Source organism: Dermacentor andersoni, chromosome 11, assembly GCF_023375885.2.
Source record: "Dermacentor andersoni chromosome 11, qqDerAnde1_hic_scaffold, whole genome shotgun sequence".
In the NCBI taxonomy this organism is placed as follows: domain Eukaryota; kingdom Metazoa; phylum Arthropoda; class Arachnida; order Ixodida; family Ixodidae; genus Dermacentor; species Dermacentor andersoni.
The window spans coordinates 116127515-116152428 of record NC_092824.1 but is presented as its reverse complement, the minus strand read 5'-3'; the positions used below and the strand labels follow the sequence as shown (position 1 = coordinate 116152428).

The window sequence follows — 24914 nt, the reverse complement described above, 5'->3', positions numbered from 1 at the left end:
CTCTTTAACAGCAAACCATAATGTACATACTTGATGTGCATTATTTATTTACTCGTAATTGTTGTGGCTGTACATCGAGCAGGGAACTTTGTTGCAATTTTCTTTTATTACTTACTTTATTGTATTGACTATTGCCAGCTGTACTTTGGTACACCTCTCCCAGGTAGGAGAGGTGTAAGTGCATTGTCATCTAGGAGGACCTGGGTTTTTTTTAGGTGTTCTACACTAATGTTACTTTAACCATCAGCAATCAATTTTTCCATTTCATTCAGAATTCATTGAGAACACATCATCTTGTGTCATGTCACTCTTTGGTCATACCTGTCCCTTGCAACATTAAACACCACACATCATCAAGGAAAACTTATTGCTATTGCTACCAGAGGAATGAAATTTACAGGTAATATATAATTTAAGGTGCTAGTTGCAAATATACAACTGTATTTTCTCTACATAAAGAAGAAAATATTTATACAATTTTTTTATATTCAGAACTTTTTGAATCACTAGCAGAAAATATTTTAGTGCAAGCAACCTAACTTTTATGTTAATATATTCCTGAATACTCAAGGTACAGTGAACTAGAAGACTTTCTAGTGGCGCGAGTGGCTTTCTGGGAGCGGGCCTTTCAGTGTGGAATGATGTGGTGGTACTGGCGTCGACCACTCTTGACAAATGCTGCCAGCTATGCTGCAGCCTGCAGTGGGGCAGCATTATACTAAACGAGGTTTCTTACGAGACACTCGCTAGCCGGTACTTCAGAAGGTGTCTCACAGAGGCGCGTCATGTATGAATGGGTGCACCCATCAAACATTCTATCATATTTCCTTGCACCCATATTTTTCTCACGTTTTCTGTTCTCTTTGCAAAATGATTGAATACGTGTACACTGTACCATCCTTTATTTCAGCAGTTCTGTGCACGCTACTGGCTGGGCTGGTGTGTAAAACACTATTCAATAAAAAAAATCTTAGTATCGCTTTAAATTTACATGTCCACATGTTAAAAACTGCAGCTCGCTTCCATGTATACTGAGTAGGCAGCGATTACATGATCACTCTTTCTCTGCCAGCTTTTACCCGCTGCTACTTTGCTGTCACTGCTGCCCACATATGACAACTTGTCACAGACGCGACAAAATAGACTAGTTTTGAATACATTATAACTTTTGCCAATACAATACTTGGATGTTTTAGAAGCTCGCTCTACGTTGGGTTTACGGTGACATTGAAGAAATACAACACTTCACTGCTCATGTCTTGTTTCCCATTTCTCCCAGCTTGCGGTCATCAGACGTGGGAACAAAAGCACATGTTGTATATTCACATTGTTCAAAAGCAGTTTCTTATTTGCACATTAATTTAAAGATTAACACAATGCGTTAGAATAGGCACAATAATGGCAGCATACATTTATGGCACTGCAGCCATTTATAATCAACATAATTTCAATTGCTGCCGTGTACTTCGTTTCTCCTCATGAGACTTATTCAGACCCTTGATGTAGAAATGCATTTGTGTGATGACGTAAAAACCAATAAAATTCATGGGTAATGCCTTGCAATGTTCACCACAACCAACACCACCAATGCTGCTCCTGTTGATGACTACCAACAGATCCATAATGCTGACTTGATGTAGCTAACTCTTGCTAAAGCAGCCAGTGAAAACGTCTTCAAGTTCACTGATAAACATGGAAAGCTTCAGTGAAGGGCAGAGAAGACCAGAGAAGTTGCAAGATTTTGTGAAAATGGCAGCATACTTTCCATCTGAAGCAGGCAGCAGAAGCAGGTTCACGCATGCACTACACTTTGTTTTTAGCGCACACTTCCTTGCGACAAATCCTGCCACATAATAAGTAAGTCTTGAGTCGCTACAGTGAACAATGTATGGGTGGTCCAGTACACTCGGAGAGCTGCTATCAAGCGAACCTTCAGTGCCTTCATGATCTTCCTCATCAAGCAACAAGTCAACTGCTGTTGCTTGTACGAACTAGCAGTCTAGTCAACTGTCAACAGCGAGCTTACAAATTACTCTTGAACGTTTGATCCAATGATGCTCTTGGCAACATTGTAATAGCTGAAGCAATTAATGGCAATTACCGCCACATTGCGGAGCCAAAGTTTTTCATGTAAAATATGCAGGCAGGTTGGGCAAAATCATCGAAACTGCATTAGGGGCAAGTGTTGCGTTCCCCTTGGCATTCAAACTTCAACACCATTACTGGTATGCACGTAGTCTCCCGCAATAAAATGCGGTTCAAGGTGCAACTCACGCACACTGCAATTGGCATGAAGAGGCTTGTCAAGCCGATGGAGGTTACGCTCCCTAAGAAGTAGTCTTTCTTTGCTTGGGGCTTTAAAAAGAGAACTTTCAACTTTGTTACACACGTGCATATCCAGTTGTGCAACCTGGTGCATAAAAATGGTTTAGACGCAGCTTTTTTTTTTTTGCCGTTTCATGAGGATAAATAAGCACATGACATGGAAAAGTCACGCCAACCATACCGCAGAGCAAACTAAATGGGAAGAGTGGGTGATGACAGCGCTGCCGCTACTTTCACCACAAGTGGGTACAGGGGCAAGCAAAGGGAGCATGCTTCAGTCGCGCCACTAGAAATCCTTCTAGTTCACTGTACTCAAGGTGTGCAATAAGCTTTGTTTCATGTTTCTGCCCCTATTCTATTCTTTTGAAAGTTGCAAAATTTTGAATTTGTAACTTGACCATATGAACTTTCTTTTATTTCCTCAAAATTTAGAACTGTTTTAGAGCACAGAAATCTGATATTGTAGTGTTGCTACACTCCTTGGAAGCCTAGCTATCAGATAAGAAATCAAATTATTAGAATTGGATGATTAAGAGTCGCTATTCCTCTCAGAAAATTGCTGACGACCAATAGTTATTTGAGAAAAGTGAAAAAAAAAAAAGACTAATCTTCATGTGAAAAAGGAATTTCGTTTTCCTGGATGCGGGAAATTCGGCACGAAAGCAAGTATTTTATGCAGAAAATAATGCAGGAAAGATGTTCTTTGAAACAAAACCAAGATGGTCTGGCTCTGATAAGCGGTCTTGGAATGGTTAACAGCTCAAAAGGGGTCATTTTTAGCACTTTCATGGGTAAAACTGAGCATGTTGTAGAATAAATAGTGTTTTTTCCTCAACGGCATGTCATATTGAGCTATGTTTTATTCCTGCAGGTGCACCATGATATGTAGAATACAAAAATTGATAGAAATGAAAAATAAATTTTTTGTGATATTTTTTCTCGTCAAGACCCATGACAAAAACAATGCAACACAATAACCCAAAAAAAGTATGTCTTAATGAATATGACAACATTGTTTGGTTTACAAGACTAAAGATGGAAAAACAATTGTCAACCTGCGGTGAAATATATCACTGCACGAGTAAACAAAACAAGAGGGACAAGGAAGAGAAGGGACAATCAGAACCAGTATGTCTGTGAAGAGGCGTGTGTAAAATAAGATAAAACTATGAATGATGATAAAGAGGTACCACATTGCTCACAAAAACGGTTCAAGGCATAAAGTCTAGTCACATGTGTTATGACATCTCACTCTAGGTAGCAAATGTTGTGCATGGACTGTTTTGACGAACTATTTGTAAAAGTTGCAGGTTCCAATATGCCATTTGACTGAAAGGAATACAGTGCTCAACTGTCTGTGCTAGATAGCCAGCAAACTTTGAGTGGGCAGTCTTTGAAATGCATAACAAAGGCAGGCAGATACACTGGACATATTGAGCCTCAGTATTTCCGGATTAAGACTTGTTCATTTGCAGATTGTCATTCTCAACAAAGCTACAGGGGAGCTTGCAGACCGAAATAGCCCTTGGGCTTCATACGTTGTCCGGGACAAAAATGTGCCCCAGTTTGGGCAGCGTTTCTGGGATCCCCCAGAAAATGAGGTGAGTGTTGCAGCTAACAATAATTTATGAATAAATAATAATTAATAAATATATGAAATAAAATAACAAAAAGTGTACACAGCAGGGACTTGTGGGAGATACGGGGTTCTCCTCCTCCGTACTCTTGGGACAAAGGAACGACAACACAGTAGTGCAAACAATCACAAGGGCATTTATTGCACCTTTCATAGATCAATGGCTGCTAGCCGAGTGGCTATCCACAAAACATGCCGATGGGCGCGCGACAAATCTAGAAGTCCGACTCACCGCGAGCGAGCGAATATGTTCGCCCCATGCTGGATCCCAACGCCTGGTCGTTCGCGTGTTCGGTCACGCCAACGGAGGCGCGCTCGAAGGCCGCCACGCGAGGCGGTCTCGCAGAAGCATGGGTCGCCGCGCGCGCGTGGGACGTCCACCCGTGCGCCCGACCCGCCGGGAAAGAGGGGCGCTGCACGCGCGGCAGGTCCGTGCGGCCTGCTGTCTCCAACCCAAGAGCGCGCCTTGTCTCTCCCGCCGAGGGTAACCCCGCAGCCGCGCAACACTAGCGCCATCTCTCGGACTGCGCCTGTACCACTCGGACCGCCGCGTGTGCGGCGAAGCCGCACTACAGAAGACGCGCTATGCGGGAAAAACATCAGGGGAGGCGCGAGGGTCGCGCAACCCCACATCCCCCCAACCTTAAATCACTCCTTATTCCGGCGAAACATGTCACACGGTCTAACATTAACCCGTGCTTCGCGAACAAGGTGGTACATGCAACAGTGGCCGCGCCGGGGAAATGTCCACACGCTGTCCGTAACATGCGAGCCGACTGTCCTTGGGGTACACCGCTGGCGTCCGCCGGTCACCGCAGCAGCTTTGCGACTCGACGGCACGATCCCAGGCCAGGACTCCGGAGACGACGACGCAGTAGTCCGTACGAGCAAGCGTCGCTCGCGCCGACGCGCCCAGCTGGCAAGAGCCGCCGTAGCTGTCGGTGACCGCTGGCTCCTTTGTCCGCCGCCGAGGGTTGTGAGCTGGATGCAGGAGGCCGCCGAAGTCGCTGCGCCGAACTGGCCACAGCATCACCATCGCCCGGGGTGACTCGATCGTAGTCCGGGGCAGCAGCGCAGACGATGTGCAGGTGACAGCAAGCCAGGGGTGACTCCAATCACGCTGCGTAAACTCAACACACTCGGCAAACACTACAGTAGTGCAAGGGATAGGAATTCTGCATGCGCATCGCCCACGTGGTACGATGTTCAACTCGGCTAGCAAAAGATCGGGCAGCTACTCAGATGCTAAGTTCACGTGAACGAAGCTCGCTTTCTTGAGTCGAACGAGTAATTTCAATTCGTGCGAGGCTAACTAGAATGAGGGAAGCAACTTGCAACACCTCAACGCCACGGTCCACCAGGTTGTGTCCCTCCACGTGCGACAGGCAGCTTCGTAAAGCCTTAGGCCTAAAGCGTCGCTACTCTGACAACAACCGGCATCCAAAAACAACACTCAAAATGAGCGCAAAACAGGCAGCCGCGAGGAGACGTCAGCTCTGTGAGGTGGTCCTACTCCGCTCGGTGCACACAGCATCCGAGTTGACGGCGCCCACCGTCCCAGACGGTGTCGGAGCGCCCGGTGCCAGGCCGCAATACCAGTCAGCCCGTCGTGGCACCCGTGGCCCGCGGCCACCCGGCTCCCAGAGCCGCGACTTCATCCGAGTCAAAGAGATAGAAGAAGCTATTTACATAAGAAATTCGGACCACCCACGAGGCTTCCGTACTCACTCGCTTCAGGCTTGCCACTGCTCCGCGGGCGCTCAGCCTCGCTCTCCCAGGATGCAGACCACGTGGCTCTCGTACTGACGAATGTCATTAAAAAAAAACACTTGCGAAAAGGCTTAGCATGTTGACATGTTCAAACACACTACAGCCACCGCCGCCTCGCTCAAGAAAGCACGCCGCCGACGCTAGCGATCAAAATCCACGCTAGCCCTACGCTTCGGTTCGAACAACGGTCTCGAACGAAGCAACACTTAAAATTATCGTCCTATGCCCCAAGAGGTCCACGTTGGGCAGCCAGATGTGGGAGATACGGGGTTCTCCTCCTCCGTACTCTTGGGACAAAGGAACGACAACACAGTAGTGCAAACAATCACAAGGGCATTTATTGCACCTTTCATAGATCAATGGCTGCTAGCCGAGTGGCTATCCACAAAACATGCCGATGGGCGCGCGACAAATCTAGAAGTCCGACTCACCGCGAGCGAGCGAATATGTTCGCCCCATGCTGGATCCCAACGCCTGGTCGTTCGCGTGTTCGGTCACGCCAACGGAGGCGCGCTCGAAGGCCGCCACGCGAGGCGGTCTCGCAGAAGCATGGGTCGCCGCGCGCGCGTGGGACGTCCACCCGTGCGCCCGACCCGCCGGGAAAGAGGGGCGCTGCATGCGCGGCAGGTCCGTGCGGCCTGCTGTCTCCAACCCAAGAGCGCGCCTTGTCTCTCCCGCCGAGGGTAACCCCGCAGCCGCGCAACACTAGCGCCATCTCTCGGACTGCGCCTGTACCACTCGGACCGCCGCGTGTGCGGCGAAGCCGCACTACAGAAGACGCGCTATGCGGGAAAAACATCAGGGGAGGCGCGAGGGTCGCGCAACCCCACAGACTCCATGAAAAAGAAGCTTGAGCTCAGAGCCAATTTTAATTTTCTTATTAATCGGCCTGAGTGAAATGTGTTGCATTTAAAAGGCACAAGTGCAGTGTATACAATACCTGCCGATGATCGTGTCTGTGAAGCATTACACTGCTGCATGCTGCGAAAACAGCTGAAATTTCAAACGGAATGTGGTGTGCCCTTCTTCTCAAGGGCGCCGCGTTTCTAGCCAGAGAGCCAAGATCAGACGCTCAAGTGTGCTTCCGTAATTTGCATTGTTGAAATGACACTCACTGTGACACATAGCTACAAGAATTATTCAAGGATACAGCAATTATTTGTCTGATATGTTGCTTGACTAGGCAGTTTAATGTTTAGAGGAATACTAACAATACCTACAAACTGAGTGTCTGCGAGTCTTTATTTTATTCTGTGTCGTAGCAATGGAGACATACTTCCATTTCACATGCTTGTTCCCATGTTGTGCAGTTCTGTGTGCGGAAAATAAAACCGTTTGTATTTTCTACCGGCTTCCCGCATGCTATCATGCTATTTGCATGGCTTGTGTCTGCCTCAGTGCTCCTGTGGCACCGAATTCTAGTGCTAGTGGGGTGTTCTTATGCACAGCATGCAAAATCTTGCAAAACATGAAACAAGACCAACACAATAGCTTTCACGCGAGACTGTCACTGAAAGGGCACTGCACAGCAAAAATGCATCAGGAAAAAAAATTTAAAAAAGGCAGGCAGGACCCATGATGTATAGGTAACATGATCCTCTGGTTCTGGTGTGGTAGAACAAAGGGAAGGAATTTCGCTTATGGAGGCTAGATGGGGCAGTGGAGAGAGTGTGTATGTTGGCAGTGAAGCTCGTTTCCTGAGATCATGGGCTTGCAACAATTTAAATAGTTTTCTCTGCTCTTAAGAATCAATTTGAAAAGTTGTTGTAATGGAGTGCTCCCCTAAAGGGGATGTAACAACTTACATTGCATACCGTATAGACTCGTATAAGGCCGCACTATGTTTTTTTTATTTTTTTTCAATTTTGTCGAGGTGTGGCCTTTACACTGGACCGAACCTTTTGGTCAAAATGGTGCCAGCGTAGCTGGTGACTACTGCACACCTCAGATGTACATTTGCATCAGAGGTCAATGCACAGCTCTCTCCATCTAGTAGCGGCACGCGGAAATACGCAGCGCGTGAGAATTAGCCAATGTGCACATGCGACATTGAGCCATGAAATGCGATTGCTTCTCTGATCGAATTTCTCTAAAAAAATTTTTTGACTGCCACGTTGAGGGTTTGACCCTTATGCAGGTGTGGCTCTTACACGAGTCTATACAGCATGCAATGTAGGTTGTTGCAATGTAATTTGCTGTAGGGCCTGGTGAGGGACCCTTTAATACAGAAAAATTTATTCTATTGGCTGTTCAAAATAGAATATTAATTTGAGGCTCCATATATTTTGGAGGGCCAAAATTGGGTAAATAAGGTGAAAAATGATGCACAGCATTTATGGTTTCGTAACTCTGAACCAAAAAAATAAAGATCAGTGCTCTGTGTGTGTCAGTCAGTTTGTATTTTGTTTAAAAGTGGACAGATATATGATGGCTTAGTAAGCTGTGAAAGTTTACTATGTGAAATTGTTGATTAGTTTGCATGAATTATGCAGAAGTCTAATTAATAAATACTCGCAGAAACTACTCTGAGAGTTGTCTTAAGTGTGCATAAGCATTGTGCCACTTGCTCATATCCATGCCCCCCGGTGTCATTATCAGTGTTATGAAACTTGATCAGGCCAGTATAAAGCTCATCAACCCTTAGCAGTCGTTATCAACCTTATTGGACTAGATACAATCCTTATCTGTCCTTATTAACCATATCAGACATGATTTACTTTATTTATTTATTCAATACTGCAAGCAATTTTTGGCCGCCAAAGCAGGAGTGGGTACATTACATCAGTTATTTGTGGTATAAATCATTGTCGTGCTGTGACGACGAAAGAACAATGAAATACACAAAGACCAACAAGAGTAATACAATGAACAATCAACACTTATTAGCATATGGGCACTTTATAAAAAGTAACAAAAAACGTGCAACAATCACAAGATAGGAACAAAAGCTGTTAAAAAAGATGCCGACATTGACAGGTTCACCACCTCATTCGGCAGCCCGTTCCATTCAACAATACTCTTCGGGAAAAAGGAACCTTAGTACGCATTTGTTCTGCATTGAGGTACTAAGATAGCCTTGGTACGTTTCTTCTGGGTAGGTCGAGAAGAAAGGGGTTAACAGAGGGGCCCAATTCTTATTAGTCGTATCATGTTTGTTGGCTTCTTATGATATTCCGGGTAGGTCGTGACATGACAAATTGCATGTATGCCTGGAAATCTAGTTTTACTTTTCTATTGGTGATGTTGAATAGCATTTTAGGTGGTGCAACTTTCGCCGTGATTCGAGTGTGGAAAGACCAGACCGCGTATAAACATCAGATATGGGCCCCTGCTTACCATAAGCATTGTAAACAAAGTAAAGTGCTTTTTTTTTAATATGTTCTAATATACAGTTAGCTTCTGTTTTGGTGTGTGGATCCCACACTACATCTGCGTACTCAAGTAACGGCCGTACGAGGGACTTGTATGCAACTAATTTTGTTTTACTGTTAGTGTTTCAAGCGATGCCTGAGCAACCACAGTTGTTTTGATGCTGTAGAGACTATTTTTTTTAATATGGGAGTTCCAACTTAATGTGGAATCAATAATTATACCCAAGTATTTGAACTGTTTAACAAGTGTGATTTGGTTTTTGTTGATATTGTATGCGTAAGGAAGCATTGTTTTTTTTTTACATGTTATTGTCATTTGAGCGCATCTTGAGGTATTCAAGGTCATCTTCCACATATGGCACCAGTTAGTAATAGCCATTAGGTAGTTGTTTAGTGTGGCTTGATCCTTGATTGTTTCGATGGTGTAGTAGACAATGCAGTCGCCTGCAAAAAATGGCTGTGTATAGGAGAGTCGATGGCCAGGTTATTGAGATATAAGAAAAAGAAGGGGCCTAAGGACCAAGCCTTGAGGAACCCCAGAAAGCACTGATGCTGTATGAGACATCGATTTAGCTATTTGTATGTATTGATGGCGGTTCAGAAAGGTAGGAGTCAAGTGAGATTACGAATTGGTTATTGTTAAGAGGCTCCTAAGTTTTGACATTAAATTCATATGAGACATGCGGTCGAACACTTTCGGGAAATCGAGAAAAAATTATGTCTATTTGTCCGTCTTTGTCCAGTGTTGCAAAGAATTCATTGGTGATATGAATCATTTGAGTGACCATCGATAGGCCACACCGAAAACCATGCTGGCTGCTCGTGAAAAAGTTCTCTCTCTCGAAAAATGAGCTCACATGTTTAAAAATGAAATGTTCAATAACCTTGCTAGCGGTGCACAACAGAGAAATGGGCCTATAATTTGCTACAGAGTACTTATCACTGGATTTGTAGATTAGCATGACTTTTGCCATTTTCCAATCTTCAGGAACTTCACCTTTATGCAGACTTGTGCTGAAAATAAGAAATAAATATTTCGTACACCATTCGGCATATCTGTAAAGAAAGCAGTTGTGCGGTCCGGATGACTTCCTTGTGCCGAGGTGAAGAAGTGCTGAAGAAATGCCCTATTCACTTATGACAATGTCAGGTATATCTAGATTTTTGCCTCTAAATACGGCAACAGTGTCTCTTCCATGCAGAAATACATTGGAAAATTGGTCACTAAAGACTGATGCTATTAAACATGTGTCCGTAACGGCACAGTTGTTCAGAAAAATTTTGCTTACAGGTTCTTTCTTATCTGTTAGGTGCCTCTAAAACTTTTGGGGGTCACTAGTATGAAGGTTGTGCATTCTGATGTTTAGAAACTGGTACTTTGACAATCTAATCTTCTTACGAAACTCCTCCCAAACAACTGGCAAGTTGTACCTTTTCTGTGAACAAGCACTCAACAAGCGCTTAACACAACATTTTAGTTGAATTATTTCACGTGTAATCCAAGGGTTAGAGCTGTTCACTTTCCTAAGTTTGAGACAAACGTCTGTATGCACTCATACCTTTATCCGACCCTTATAAACTTTTATCAGTCCTTATCAACCTTATTGAACTTGATCCAACCCTTATGAACTGTTATCAGTGCTTATCAACATTATCAGAATTGATTCCACCAATATAAGCCCTGATTACTCTTTAGCACTTTCTCCATTCACATCGAATCATTATCAACCGTGATGAGACCCATCTTGCCCTTCATCACTCCTTATCATCCTTATCAAGTCATTGATTGCTTATCTGTGTGTGTTGCGCGACATGAAGTGCATGAGCCTTCGTAGATTTGTGGCATTTCGGTCATTGAAGGAATGCCCCAAATGAAGGTGCATGCGGCCCTGAAGTACAACGGGGATGCAGCGTGTCTGGCATTAAATTTTTGCAAAGTTGGAATTTTCCTGATGTCTGTGCACAAAGTCAGCTCTGCATGTGGTTCTAGAACTGACTTTTATTTCATCATCACCAAATCTTTCAACAATGTCTTCATAAAAACTTGCTTTATACAGTATTTTCTTTACAGCAATTAATCTTACATGACGGACAGGTTTCCTCGTTTGGTAGGCATAGAAATGCTTATGCTGTTTTTTGAAAATGAGTGGTGTAATCCAGAGCGGCGTATGTCGTGTTTTTGTACACTTTAGATAATGGAATTGTGATTGATGTCACTCACTTTCAATTGCTGATTTACAGAGTTGTAAACTTGATGCACAAAAGATAATTGGGAGTTGAATGAATAGAAAAAAGACTGCTGATTTGCAACTGAAGCAGCAACCAAACACGTATTCTTCGATGTTATGAGACACATGCTAGGTGTGTATTACACAAAATATTGTGAGAGCATGTGATTAGGTTTGTCTGCTGGTGCTGTGTAATTGTTGACTCAAATGCTGTTAAGACTTATTGATGATTATTACTTATAAACTCTTTTGCTTGTCTGTCTGATGCAAGTGGTTCCACTCTGACCCTTATCTGACAGCGTTACAAGTTCAAGCATCCCAAAGTACCACTACCCAAAAGCCTTCGTATCTATGAGTGCCACATTGGTATTGCATCTGAGGACTATTGGGTTGCTAATTATGCAAACTTCAAGGACAATATTCTTCCTCGAATCAAGAACCAAGGTATGTCATTGGCCAAATGAAGGGATCCCTGTGAGAGCATTTGTGAAGCACACAAAACACATTGGTAGTGTGAATTGTGCCACTTGGCAAACATGTCCAAATATTTTTCAAGGGCAGAAAGTTGGAATTGGCAAAAGTCTGAATATTTATCCTGTGTCCCCCTTTTTGTGTTGCCATCATCTTACGTGCCGATTTCAATCATGCATTCATTCCAACTTTCTCAGCTCTCCACCCTATCCAGTAAAGGGTTAAGTACCCTTTTTCTCATATCTACAGCTGAGCTTGGCTGAGCTTGGTGTAGCTGAACTTTGACTACGATTTTTGGCCACTTCCGTGTAAAACAATCTAGCTCATTCCTTTCTGATATCTGACATACATTACATTTTCCTTTTCAGTGCCTGTTTCTGTAGCGCAACTGCGAGTTACGTAGGCAGCTCCAGCTATTATTTTTGACAGACAGCTCTTTGCTGTTAGCTAAAGGGGGGGGTTTCTATTTCTGGGGAATTTGCAGCCCTTGTTTACTGTGCATTAGAATTGTGCTGGTGAAGTCTGGATCAAGACAGATCTGTGTGGAAAAACTCACTGTTCACATGAGAGCATAAAATTTAGTATGAAAAAACTTTTGCAACGCCAGCATACACAGTGGCATCTGGCAATGCGAATTTTGTAGGCATGTGTGAGTAGTGATTAGGGACAAATATATTCTAATCGAATATTGAATAGCTGTCGGCAGAGATGTGATTGCAAACTAGCATGCATAGGAACAACTGCATCTTGGAATCGGTGAGTTGTTCTGTGGAAGAATGAAACTAAAATTTAGCACAGTAGAACTCCTTAACTAAATGTCAGATACAAAGAGCTTAATGAATGGTAAAGCTTGCTACAACTGCCTTTGTGCATGTAGGAAGCTAATGAGAAGAACACATATGTAAGATAGTGCATAAATTGGAAGTGTAGACGATTGTAAATAACTAGAGGAAGCATAAACAGAAGATAGTTCTGTACCAGTGGTGTCACTAGTATCAGTGGCACCTGGGGTGGTGGCCCACCCCTCGCCCTCTTGTTTCAAGCAACAATGCACAAATTGATCCTCGTGGCTCGCTTCAGCATGGAGTTTATTCTGTAGCTATGAGTAATACTTTTTATTTCTTTTTGAAATGTCCAAAATAATGAGTGCACCACACAACTCCCAATTCAGCACATCACATAGAAAGTGCCTATTTGTGTTTTTTTGTATTAACATACAGAACAACAGGAATGTGCAGTTATCTTATTTCAAAAGGGAACATTTCTAAACAGATAAACAGAGCAAACAGTTTTTGTCAGATGAATGTCCAGAATAACATTATAAAAATTAATATGGACATAGAACAGAAGAAAAGCAAACTTTGAGAAATAGAAGGGGCTCTTTATTAGAAAACAGATTTTTGCTGGCGTTTATACAACTGCTGACATGCTTAGACTCTGTATAGGGAGGGGAAATCTCCAGAGAAGATTCGGAAAAAGAAAAGAAAGAGGATAAAAATAAATGTGAAATGCCGAGTGAACCTGATAATGATGTGATATCCAGGGTGGTATGTTTCATGGCATAATCGGCTGCACCTGTGCAGGAATCAAGATAGGTATACTTTTGACGGCCTGCCCAGAGCTAGATGAAGCACTGGTTCTAGAAATATTCTTGCACAGATTTTCTCCCACAAGCAAGAGAAAACTTGGGGTAGCATGAAACAATCATCTTTGAGTACGTCTTGGCCTTCTGAAGGAGTCATCCCGCTTAGGAACAGTAGCAGAAGCTAGATGCCCGTTTCTTAATATGCTGCAGTCTTCACAGGACACACTTCGGATTCATCTCATACACACAAACTTTGAGCAAGTAGAAAGACTTGTAGCAATATGTGTATGCGTGTGTACGCACAACGTATGCATAGCCAAGTGTGGTGCACATTACATATGTAGGCACATAGGTATATACATAAATAAATTATCCACATCTTTAAATGAAGTTGAAAGAGGTGCCTCAGAAGGAGGAAACTTGAAAGGAGAAGAAAATAAATACTAGTATATGCCAGAAACAATAGGCGACTAGGCAAAGAAGAATACAGTCTTAGTAGAACATGTGGCATTTTAAGAGCTTTTGTAAGAAAAAGCACAAATTTATGCAAATGTTGCGCTATCTGCTACTGCAGTCAGCACCAGTCGGGAAGTATTTCTACAGCAGTAACAAAGAGCGCTACACGGATGTATATGCAAAACATTTTATGTACCATTCAGGGGCGATGTCTCTAACATATATTTTCAAGTTCTGAAATAACCTAAGTCATTTAGCTTTGCTAAGGGCACCCTACTAAAGATTTCTATTTGTTATTCTTTTCTGTAGCCAGCACATAGTGCCACTGTTCCACTCAGCGAAAGGTGCCTGGTGCCATTTTGCTTGTTTGACGACTAATTCTTTGCCATTTCAACTCCCTTTTCACTGCCCAGCTGGAAACCCCTGAGCACTGCACCAGGGCAGTTCCCTACCCCACTATTGACACCATTGTTCCATACCGTTGCTTTTATTCTAAGTAGATGTCCTGGTTTACACTTGTGAGACGTCTCGATGTTCCTATGGTGACCGGAGACGGTGCATGCGGACGTGTATAAACATGGTGTATATCAACCGGGAAAACTGGGAATTCTCAGGGATTTTTAATAGTCTGGAAATACTCAAGGAAAACTCAGGGAATTTGTGATTCTATCAGGGAAAATCAGTTGTAATTTTATTGAAGGGAACGAAAGTTGCGGTAATACTGGCTCGAGTAACAGAGAGGAATCATAACGAATCTACTTTGACGCCGTGTCGTCGGCTGAAGGAGTTGCCAGTGTACAGTCAACGACCGAGTTTTCGGATGCCCGATAATTCCAACAGTTTCGCAGCACCGCCTCGTACCGCATAGAGTCAATGTATAAGAACGTCTGAAATTTCGGACGCAAGGACCCTTCGCCGTCCGATTTTCCGGACTTTTTGTCGTGACAGCAGGTGCGGAATGGCGTTAATCAAAGCCACTACCTCCTCCAATTTGATTACCTCGCCTCCTCGAACCGGCGCTCTCGCAGGTCAGCTGGCAGCCGTAGCCACCATCACGGCAACGCAAGGCCTAGCTGCTTCGACGTTCGCTATTAAGCTTCTTGCCGTTCGGTGCAGTGTTTTTCATTGAAAGAATTCGCCGCTGTGGGCAATGGCCCCGACTCCGCCTTTTTGGTCCTCGCGATTGGATTCGAAACTCGGAATACACGAGGCGTTGCATAATGCCAATTCCTAAAAGTTAGCTTCGCCTTACTACAGCAATGTTACTCGGTGAAGCGTACGCGAAAGTATTGCGGTGAAGCATAAGCGTGGGAAGGGGCAATTGTTACGGGACATAGTATGTATTCCTTAATTATACACGCGTGCACCCGTCATCTCTTGTCACAATACGAGCATCGATATGCCTAATAAGTGTACTGGAGGGCATTCAGAGTTTCTTCAGATGTGCCTGTGGCAATTTGGGCCCTTAAGGCAGTAAAAGACATGCATTCACTTTTTCGAACTGCCCGATTTTTCGGACTTTATCGCGGCCCCTAGGGAGTCCCAAAAATCACACGTTGACTGTACAACTGACCAAGAAGATTCTTCAAATTGTCCGTGGGGTGAACGCGCGGCGAAAGGAGGATGAGAACAGAAAGGACTTACGCATTAAGGAATGAACATAAAAGGAAGCGTGCCACTGCTCTATGAAGGAGCCTGAGCTCAAAAATAAAGTGTTCACTGATGCCGAGGTGGCAGCTGTCCCTCATTTAAACCAAAATATACTCTTTAAAGCCGTGAAACGCAACACTGAGGCGTTGTGCATGGCCTGAGAGTATGTCAGGACAGTTGAGGTTGACTTAACAGCTGTTGAGAGAGAATCTCACTTGTCACAAAGTTCGGGCCCCATACCAAGGAGGTTGCTATCAATTGAGAGAAATAGCTCATATTCGAAAATATTTGCTTCTGTGTTCATCTCTTTTTTTATTCGTAGTTGAGAATGTTTGACTTGATTTGCAATGGGTTTTACCATTTTTTTAACGAGCTTTATTTTCTGTGTATTGCACTAACCCTCCCTTCTGTTTTCTTCTTGAATAAAATACACACTATTCCTTACTATAAAAACGGGATTAAGTCGTTTTTTATTTTTTAACATGCTTACTTGAGTGACAGCGTTGGGCAACATGGTGTCAGCTCGTCTTGACATGAAACAATGTTTTGTGTCACTTAGGGAATTTTGCAAAGCCGCTCAGGGAAAACCTGGAAAATTCAGGGATTTTGGAAATGTAAATTTGGTAGACACCCTGGTAAAGAAAAAAGACATGACCTTATTACTGTGCTGTTTTTTTTACTCGGTATGCTTCACTGTAGGGCAGATTCCGCATTTGCTGCATAACACACTCGAATTGAGGCGAAGCTGAAGATAGAGAACTGATTATTACACTTCAAAAAGTCAAATATTATTTTTTTTTTCAAAGTGATTATCGAATAGCACAATAGTCAGAATTATATTCAGAAATTCGAATATCTGCATGACACTAGAATTTTGCATTTAGCTGCAGCTCCATGGTAGTCCCATTTGTGTTATGGTGGAGCTGTGTTAGTCCCATTTGTGTTATGGTGTCCATAAAGGCTAAAGCATTTATTGTGAAGTCACACTGCACTTCAACATACAAGAGCATTTTGGGTGGTGATGACTGTGCATACAAGGCAAATTACTTGGGGACCTTGTAGTGCTGACAGTTGTGCCAGATAAATTCTATAAATGTCCAAAGCTTGTCTTATGCAGTCGTTTGTGTACATGTAGCCTTTTCCTTTCTTTTTTGAGCGTTGTGAATAGATGTCTATGAAGTGCAGGTGGCCAGGCATTATGTGCAAGTTAGTATTTTCTGTTTACATGGCCGTGCAAGAGGGCTGAATTTTCTATCCTGGCAGCTTTTTCTGTGTAGGGCAATGTAGAGTACATGGTCAAATACTGTAATGGATGCCATAGAGCTTTGAGTAGTAGTAGTGGTAGTTATTTGTTAATAGAGAAGGAAAAGGAAGGAAAGGCTGCATGCATCATAACTGTCTAGCTTTCTCTTGTACACCATGAAAGCTTGAATGTGACATTTCTGGTGTAAAATCATACTTTTGGGTCGCACCATGATATTTCACAAAATAAACACATAGACATGTGAAGCTCAGTGAAGCTCTTCACTTGTCTCTTTGTGTGTGGTTTGGTGAAACTTCACAGCCCATCTCAGAAGTACGATTCTATGCACACACATGCGTGCTCTAGCATGTTTACTGAACATGTACATTTCTGAGTCCTATTGAGGTCTGTAACAAGGGTCGCAAATTGCTATGTACAGTAGGCTTAAAATGTTTCATCATGTTGTATGCTAACATATTTTCCTGGTCGTAGGTTACAACGCAATTCAAATCATGGCTATTATGGAACATGCATATTACGCAAGTTTTGGCTATCAAGTAACATCATTTTTTGCAGCTTCCAGGTAATACTGATCTTGTTCATGGTTCTTGCTAAATAACATAGCCTTCAGCATCCGAGTGGGAGCTGTGCACTTTTTTCATTCAGTTAAGCATATTAATAGTGGCATTGCTTTAACATTTGCCATTACTTGTAATCAAGAAAACTAAATTGATGCTGTAAATAAATTGCTTTATGCAGGAGTTTAAAAAATTTCAGTTTTGCCCGAAAGGCGAAGCATCGATTGCGATAGCAAATTAGTAGACAGCTATACGAAGTAAGGATAGTAGATTTATCGGCCGTATAAACTTGCAAGCATTTGCTTACTAACTAAATCAGCAAGCATGGTGTCATGCGTGCACAGGTAAACATGAACACATCTCACTTGATCGGGGAAACTCGCTGTCAAAATGCTGGAGTGAGGAAGCGCGGCAGCAGCAGCGAGCGAATTGACCTTTGTACTGCCTCTCAATTTAATGCAAGTTAACTGTCAAAAGCACAATGCACACGAAGCTACCAGCACTCGGCGCACTTTGTCCATAATGCAAATCACTTTCAAGATGGGCAGTGCGCCATATGCAGCAGCCACCGGAGTAGGAGTAGAACCTCCTCCCCCGTCCTGCCTCTATCCACGGTGCCTCACACCCATCGAAAGATTGCATGTTTTCTCCCCGCTTTCCTACCTTGCGCTTGTGAGATTGAGCTGCGATCGCCAGGTGACCCTCACAAGTTTTACTCACACATACAGCATTCGGTGCGTGGTGACAATGTTATCATGCTTGGACTTTATACAGAACATCATGGCTACGACGACGGCAAAAATGCGCTTGGAGTGTCCATATAATTGCTATCGCAATAAAAGTCAAATTACATTATAAGGAAAAAAAGTTATTTTATGTATTAGCCCTTCCATGTTGCTAACGTTAAAAAAAATGCTTTGCTTTCTTAAAACCGTGGTCTCGATTGTAAGTTAAGGATTTTGTTAGTATTTGACAAAAATGCTTGCTTAGTGAGGAAATGGTGGCCTGCAAAAATGTTTTTGAGAAAACTATCAAGGCTCTTTATTGTAATCTGTTGTATGAAATAATTTATTATCTAGTTATGCCTTGCCTTCAGAGTTACCCTTTTGTAAATTTTGCTACAAACACAAAATGAGATATGTTGATTTTGCATACACTTTACGGTTACAGGTAGACTTTGTGAATGCAAACAAGTGCACTCATCAACTGCCAATGTAACGAAAATCAATTGGTTAGCTCATGTATGGTCTTTCTTGCACACATTGTATTGTGGAATTGAAATTGCGTAGTGCTCAAAATGTGTTCATTCAGTAAGAGTTATGTAGTGCCACAACTTCGTAAATAAAGAAAGCACTTCGTATTTGGTAGTTTTATTTGACTATATGACCACTAGAAGCGTACGGTGAGGGGCTAGTTGGTATGGCATTACGAGATCCAAGAAAAAACTGCGCAAAAAAAGGGCCCGTGTCGTGTGGTTCTTTCTTTGTCTTGTCCCTTTTTTTGCGCAGTTTTTTCTTGGATCTCGTATATGACCACACAAGATGGCACAAAATGTCTTGCTAATCATGAGGTTATGGGATGAAATCCTGGCTGCAGCAGCAATTCAATGGGGGTGAAATGCAAAAACACTTATGTCCAGTGCTTTTGGGGCACATTAAAGATCCCCTGGTGGTCAAAATAATCCGAAGACCCCCCACTACGTCGTGTCTCATAATCAAACCGTGGTTTTGGCACCGAAATTCAATTCAAAATGTTCGCTGGAAGACATGAGGCACTTGTAAAATCTGTACCTACCCACTGCAGTAGCTCAGTGGCTGAGGCTGAGCACGAAATTGCAGGTGCAGTTGCAGCCACAGTGGCCACATTTCGATATGGGTGTAATGAAAATATGCTCCTGTACTGGACATAGGATGCATGGAACGAACACTGAGCGGTCAAAATTAATCCGTAGTCCCCGCTATCGTCGCGTGCCCTATAGTAATCGTATTATGATTTTGCCAGGTAAAACCCAAGAAATTAATTTTAATTTTCAAACGTGTATCTCTGTAGCTTGCATAACAGTCTTAGTAAAACATGAAAGTGCTGTATGAGCATACTGAGTAGCAGCTAGACACTGATAACGAATGTAATTACCTCATTCCTTTACCACGGTGGCACTTTCTAAGTGCCACGGTAGTTTTATTGGAGCAGTGCTTAAGGGAATATTGTTGTCTTTGACATGAACTTGTTCCTTATGAACAGCTTTCTGAGCCATTTTGCTTCCTGCAACTTCAGAGGCAAAATGAGAATAGCACTAAGGGCTGTTGCAGTCGGTACGGCACTCCAGAAGAGCTGAAAGCACTTGTGGACCGTGCGCACGAGATGGGCATCTATGTGCTGCTGGATGTGGTACACAGCCATGCATCCAAGAATGTCCTCGATGGCCTGAACCAGTTTGACACCACCAACAGTGGCTACTTCCACGATGGAGGTCGCGGAACACACCCGCTGTGGGACAGCCGGCTCTTCGACTACACACAGTGAGCACACTTGTGTTAAGGTCGATTACAGGTTACCACAAGGGCTTGCTGTACAGTCACTATCATACTGAACCCAGACATGCCTTAAGCACCTTTTCTTCACCTGCAGTGGGTGCTGGAGATTTATGGCTGGGGTGCCTTGTTTGGGGTGCTAGCTTAATGCATCTTCCTTCCAAAGGATTCCATATTTTCTTTTAAAGCCTCTGTTTATTAAAGTTGGGCCACTATACATGTGTCTTCATTGTTTGGGTTAAATCTTACAGCAGCTGTACTGCTGAGCCTTAACAAGTTTGGAATAATTTGTTGTTTCTACAGTGGCAAAGATGGACTGCAGACACACAGAAAACTAGAGGATTGTGTGCTTAGCAAGTGGCAGTTTAATGTTTGGAATAGTTATTTTTTCATCATAGGCAACAGCTTTGGCTCATCACCCTTGCTTATTGAGGTAACACGGGGAAGGCGGGGGATGGAAATCCAAGACGATGAACAAAACGAGAACAAGGTAAAAACGGGAGCCAATGTTTTGACAAGTCCACTTGTCGTCTCCTTGAAAAAGAGAAGTCCACTTGTCGAAACATTGGCTCCCGCTTTCGCCTTGTTATCGTTTTGCTCATTGTGCTGATTGAGATGTAATTTCATTGTTACTTTCCTAGAGGTGAATTTTAAAGAAGCAAAGCAAGAACTGAAAAAAAAAAGACAAACTGCGTAAAACAGTCACAATTACAGAAGTACGTCGGAACCCACGATAACGAAATTCCCGCGAGAACGAAACATTTTCGTATCCCCGGCGAACGCCAATGCATTTCGTACCTCTCGGCAACGAAATGTAGCTGTACTGCAATCCCGCATCAACTAAATTTGCCGGAACGTAACTCCGCATAATACGTAAGGCTAGCAGGCTCCAAAATGTGCTCAAATGCGATTGTTTTGCATTAAAATTGCGTAATATACTACCACATTACACTTGCGTGGGCGCCGCCATTTTTGTTCACCAGAACAACCAAGCGCCGGAAGCGATCAGTGCGCTGGAAACGCGTGATGGCCGCCATCTTGTTTGACGGTGTTTGCGCGCCTACCAGGCGAGATCGTTGTTCGAAGCGTGCGTTCATTTTGCGTTCCCCGCGGTTGACTCGGCGAGGCCTAGTCCAATCGCGTGAGGCGAGACTGAACGCAAACTGGACGCGCGTTTCGAACAACAATCCCCGATCGCAGCAGTGCACTGTGTAATGTGCGCCTCGGTGGGAAAAATGCAGCAAAAACAAAGAAATCCACGTCCCACCTACGTGGAATTGTTTATGGCGCTTGAGATGGCGGTCGCGGCATATGGAGTGTCACGCATGGGGCCATGATTGACCGATCGTCCTGGAATACGCATCCCTTGCTTCAAGAACGCTGGCTTTGGTGCCACCCGACAGGCATCGTGTGCGGATTCTACGCCGGATGTAGATTTGCGCGAAAGGGCCGTTATCTCGATCGTTTGCCTTCGCGTACACGAGATACGATCACTTTTGCGATCGGCACCGGCCGCGTCGGCGCCTACGGGCAACAGCGTGCGCTGGAGAAATGCTGCCGCATGCGCTGTTGCTCTGCGTCCGGTGCCGAGTTACGCAAAATCTCGGCCAGTGATCGCATCTCCGAAAGCTGTTGACCGTAAATTCTGTGCTACGGCACTACTGCCACTGCTGGTCGACGCATGCGGCACACTTTGTACTGTCAACAATGCGGTTCTATATCCTAGAGCAAAGCCTGCAAAGTAAGCTAACGGAATTTGGACAGTAAAGTTTTGTTCTGCGATGCATTACCTATTTGTGCTGTCTCTTTTCGCAACAACGAAATTCTCTCGACAGCGAATTTTTTCGCGTTTCTCGCCGATTTTGTTATTGCGAGGTTCAACTGTATCACTTTGCAGACCATAAAAGCAACCTGCCACTGACTCATGCAACAGTGATGCCATTTACATGTCAGTGTTTTGTTTAAAAGTGCTCTTCTGTGGCGGACTACAGCTTGTTGCTTATGCATAAAGCACTGTGTGGCATGTAAAGGGGTAACTGCTCAGTGAGCACTAACCCTTTTCCTACTGAGGACGAGCCAGGCTTGTCATCGAAACACATGCCGCTCCTGCCGAGGTCAAGCTGGGCTTGTCTATACTGATACCTGCAAACAAGTATGAGTTCACAGCACAGTGATGGTACTGCTTTACTTTAGTGCAATAAACACTCCTTCTCAGCTGACTTCAGTTTTAAAGCTCTGCAGAGAAGTGTTTTTAATGCTGCAGTTAAACAGTTAGTTCATTTACTTCAAATTGTTTCAAATAAAGATATTTAATAGTATTTTTGGCTCTTTCATTGTGCATATGTTGTTTTGAACCAATAAAAACAATCAGTATACTTTAATTGTTTTTGCAGAGAGTGCTCAGTGGTGAAGGGGTTAATTTAGTTTGTAGCAGCAGCACTTGTCATTTGTGTTCAGAACGTCAATGAATATTGGCTTCAGTAGGCATTGAACATACTGGAGGAACAGGAATGTTATAAATGACTTGCTAACAGCTGTACATATGTTTCACAGCTGGCCACCAGCTGTCATATATAAAACTTTCCCCAACTGGGACCCATAACTGTTCCACCAGTGCCATTGTACCATCAGCCCAACTGTTCTGCTTTTCCATGGCTGTTGTCATACTAGTTTGTCACCTTTTCCCCACTTGTCACCCACGAGTGCTCCCACACTGCCATTTTTACTGTTACCCAGTTCCCCCAGCTGCCATTTTTTTGTCATCCCAGCTATCTCTCAACCATTACCCCTGTAATGTTCTGAACTTCCACTAGTCCTACTATATTTCTAACCTCTTTTGTGCCCTGAATTGCGCCATTGTGTGCACTTTTTCAAAACTGCTCCCCTATGACTGTTCAACTGCCATAGTGCTAGCACCTTTAGTTGTCTCTTACAGCATGTGCATTTTAATATTTTTAACAATGGTTGCCAAGAATGATGTGAAAGACAATAAAGGAAGAAAAAATATACCAGTAGCTTGAGGATCAAACAATATAATGCTGCCAACATCTTCAACAGCAAAAATAGTCTTAGTGGTAATGGCAATGCTCACTGAATCACACTATGTACAATGAATGTCTCATCTCAACAGTTACCATGCCACCTGTTTACATCTTGCTCTACATCTGCCAGCCTTTCTAAACCTCCACATTCCTTCCTCTTGTGCTTGCACTCGCCATGCTCTGTTCCTTCATTTGGTTGGCAAACGCCATCATGTCAACATTTTCTCAAACATTCCCTATGAATTTTTCCCAGCTACCATTGTCTGATCTTGCAGGATGGAGACGCTGCGCTTTCTGCTCTCCAACTGCTACTGGTATCTACAGGAGTACCAGTTTGATGGCTTCCGCTTCGACGGCGTCACCTCGATGCTGTACCATTCGCACGGCATGGGCCATGGCTTCAGCGGTGACTACAACGAGTACTTTGGCCTCAACACAGACACAGAATCGCTTGTCTACATCATGTTGGCTAACCACATGATCCACAAGCTATTCCCCAATGCCATCACCATTGCAGAGGTACTGCGTACTTGCCAACTTAGCCTTACCTTCAAGGCAGCTCTTCTTGTGGATTGAACAGGCACTTAGAAAAATATGTCAATACAAGAAACAGGACTACCACAGGTGCCAGCAGGCAATGGTTCGCCATCAATTAGCATTGAATGTTTCAGCAGCTGCACTGTATTCCTATCATAGAGTTGCCATTTATTGTAGCCATCTCTCCCAATGCTGAGCTATTTGCATCACTTTCCCAAAAATTCAATTATGGTTTATTTAACAATTTCTTGTCACCAGTCCATCAGCTGACCTCACTTCCCCTTGCTGTTGACTTCATTGCCAACTTAATTCTTCCTGATATACCACTAGCATACATAAAAATGTGAGCAGCAATGTGGGAAGTAGGACATGCTTCATGAGAGTTTACATAAGCACCGTACTGTATTTCTGTGCATTTATTTGCTAAGCATTCTGTAGCTACAAAACAGCACATAAGAGATAACTCAAATATTACACACTCTGGAGAAGATAGAAATGAAAAACTAGCGTACGTTTTTGTGCGTGTTTGTGCTTCATTTTATGTTGGGAGCACATACACTTATCGCCTGTTCCCATTTCATGGCAAAACCTCTCAGCTTTCCCCCTTGGACCTGAGTTGGGAGATGCACAACCTTTCCCATCTTTAAGATGTAATTTTTCATCAATTCACACATACACTTCAGCTACACCTCAGCTAGATGACACTGTTCTTTAAAACTGATGGTAGCGCTAAAAGGACGGACACAAGATGAAAAGACGACACGACGACGAAGCGTTTCCTCGTCGTCGTGTCGTCTCATCTACAATAAAACTTGGTGCTGGGCTAGTTGGTGATGCATTCTTTAAAACTGATGGTAGCGCTCGTCGTCGTCGTGTCGTGTCATCTACAATAAAACTTGGTGCTGGGCTAGTTGGTGATGCATTCTTTAAAACTGATGGTAGCGCTAAAAGGACGGACACAAGATGAAAAGACGACACGACGACGAAGCGTTTCCTCGTCGTCGTGTCGTCTTTTCATCTTGTGTCCGTCCTTTTAGCGCTACCATCAGTTTTAAAGAATGCATCACCAACTAGCCCAGCACCAAGTTTTATTGTAGATGACACTGGTCAAACATGCAAGTCCGCAATTGTTTTGTCATTAGTGGCAGCCTCTCATCCCAAGTATTCGTACTCGCATGCAGTTTTATTTTCATTTACAGACGTATTCACACATTGCTGCATGCTAAAGCTAGTATTTCTCAACACCTTTCTGTGCAATTTTGAAAATCTAAGCATGTAAGCAAGCTGGCTAAGCAACATTTGGTCATTACACACTGTGTTGGCTCGGTCTGCTGCTGAGCACATTCGATGAACTTTTTAAACACTAGATAATATACCCAAAGAAAATGTTTATTTTTCATTGGAATGTGCAAAATACATTGAGAATGAACATCTTCAATGAAAAAAGAACTTATTTTCCCGAAACATTTTCAACAATAGGTATGTAACACGA

General features: G+C 43.4%; 1 protein-coding gene across 1 annotated transcript in view; it reads left to right on the top strand.

Moving 5' to 3' along the window:
* AGBE (1,4-alpha-glucan-branching enzyme) overlaps positions 1 to 24914 on the top strand; it is a 51514-nt gene that overhangs the window by 6994 nt on the left and 19606 nt on the right. The window contains exons 4-8 of the mRNA XM_050186443.3: positions 3801 to 3926; positions 11630 to 11774; positions 17228 to 17318; positions 19623 to 19832; positions 23161 to 23404. Of these exons, the coding sequence (XP_050042400.1) occupies positions 3801 to 3926; positions 11630 to 11774; positions 17228 to 17318; positions 19623 to 19832; positions 23161 to 23404 (816 nt within the window). The remainder of the gene's footprint in view (positions 1 to 3800; positions 3927 to 11629; positions 11775 to 17227; positions 17319 to 19622; positions 19833 to 23160; positions 23405 to 24914) is intronic.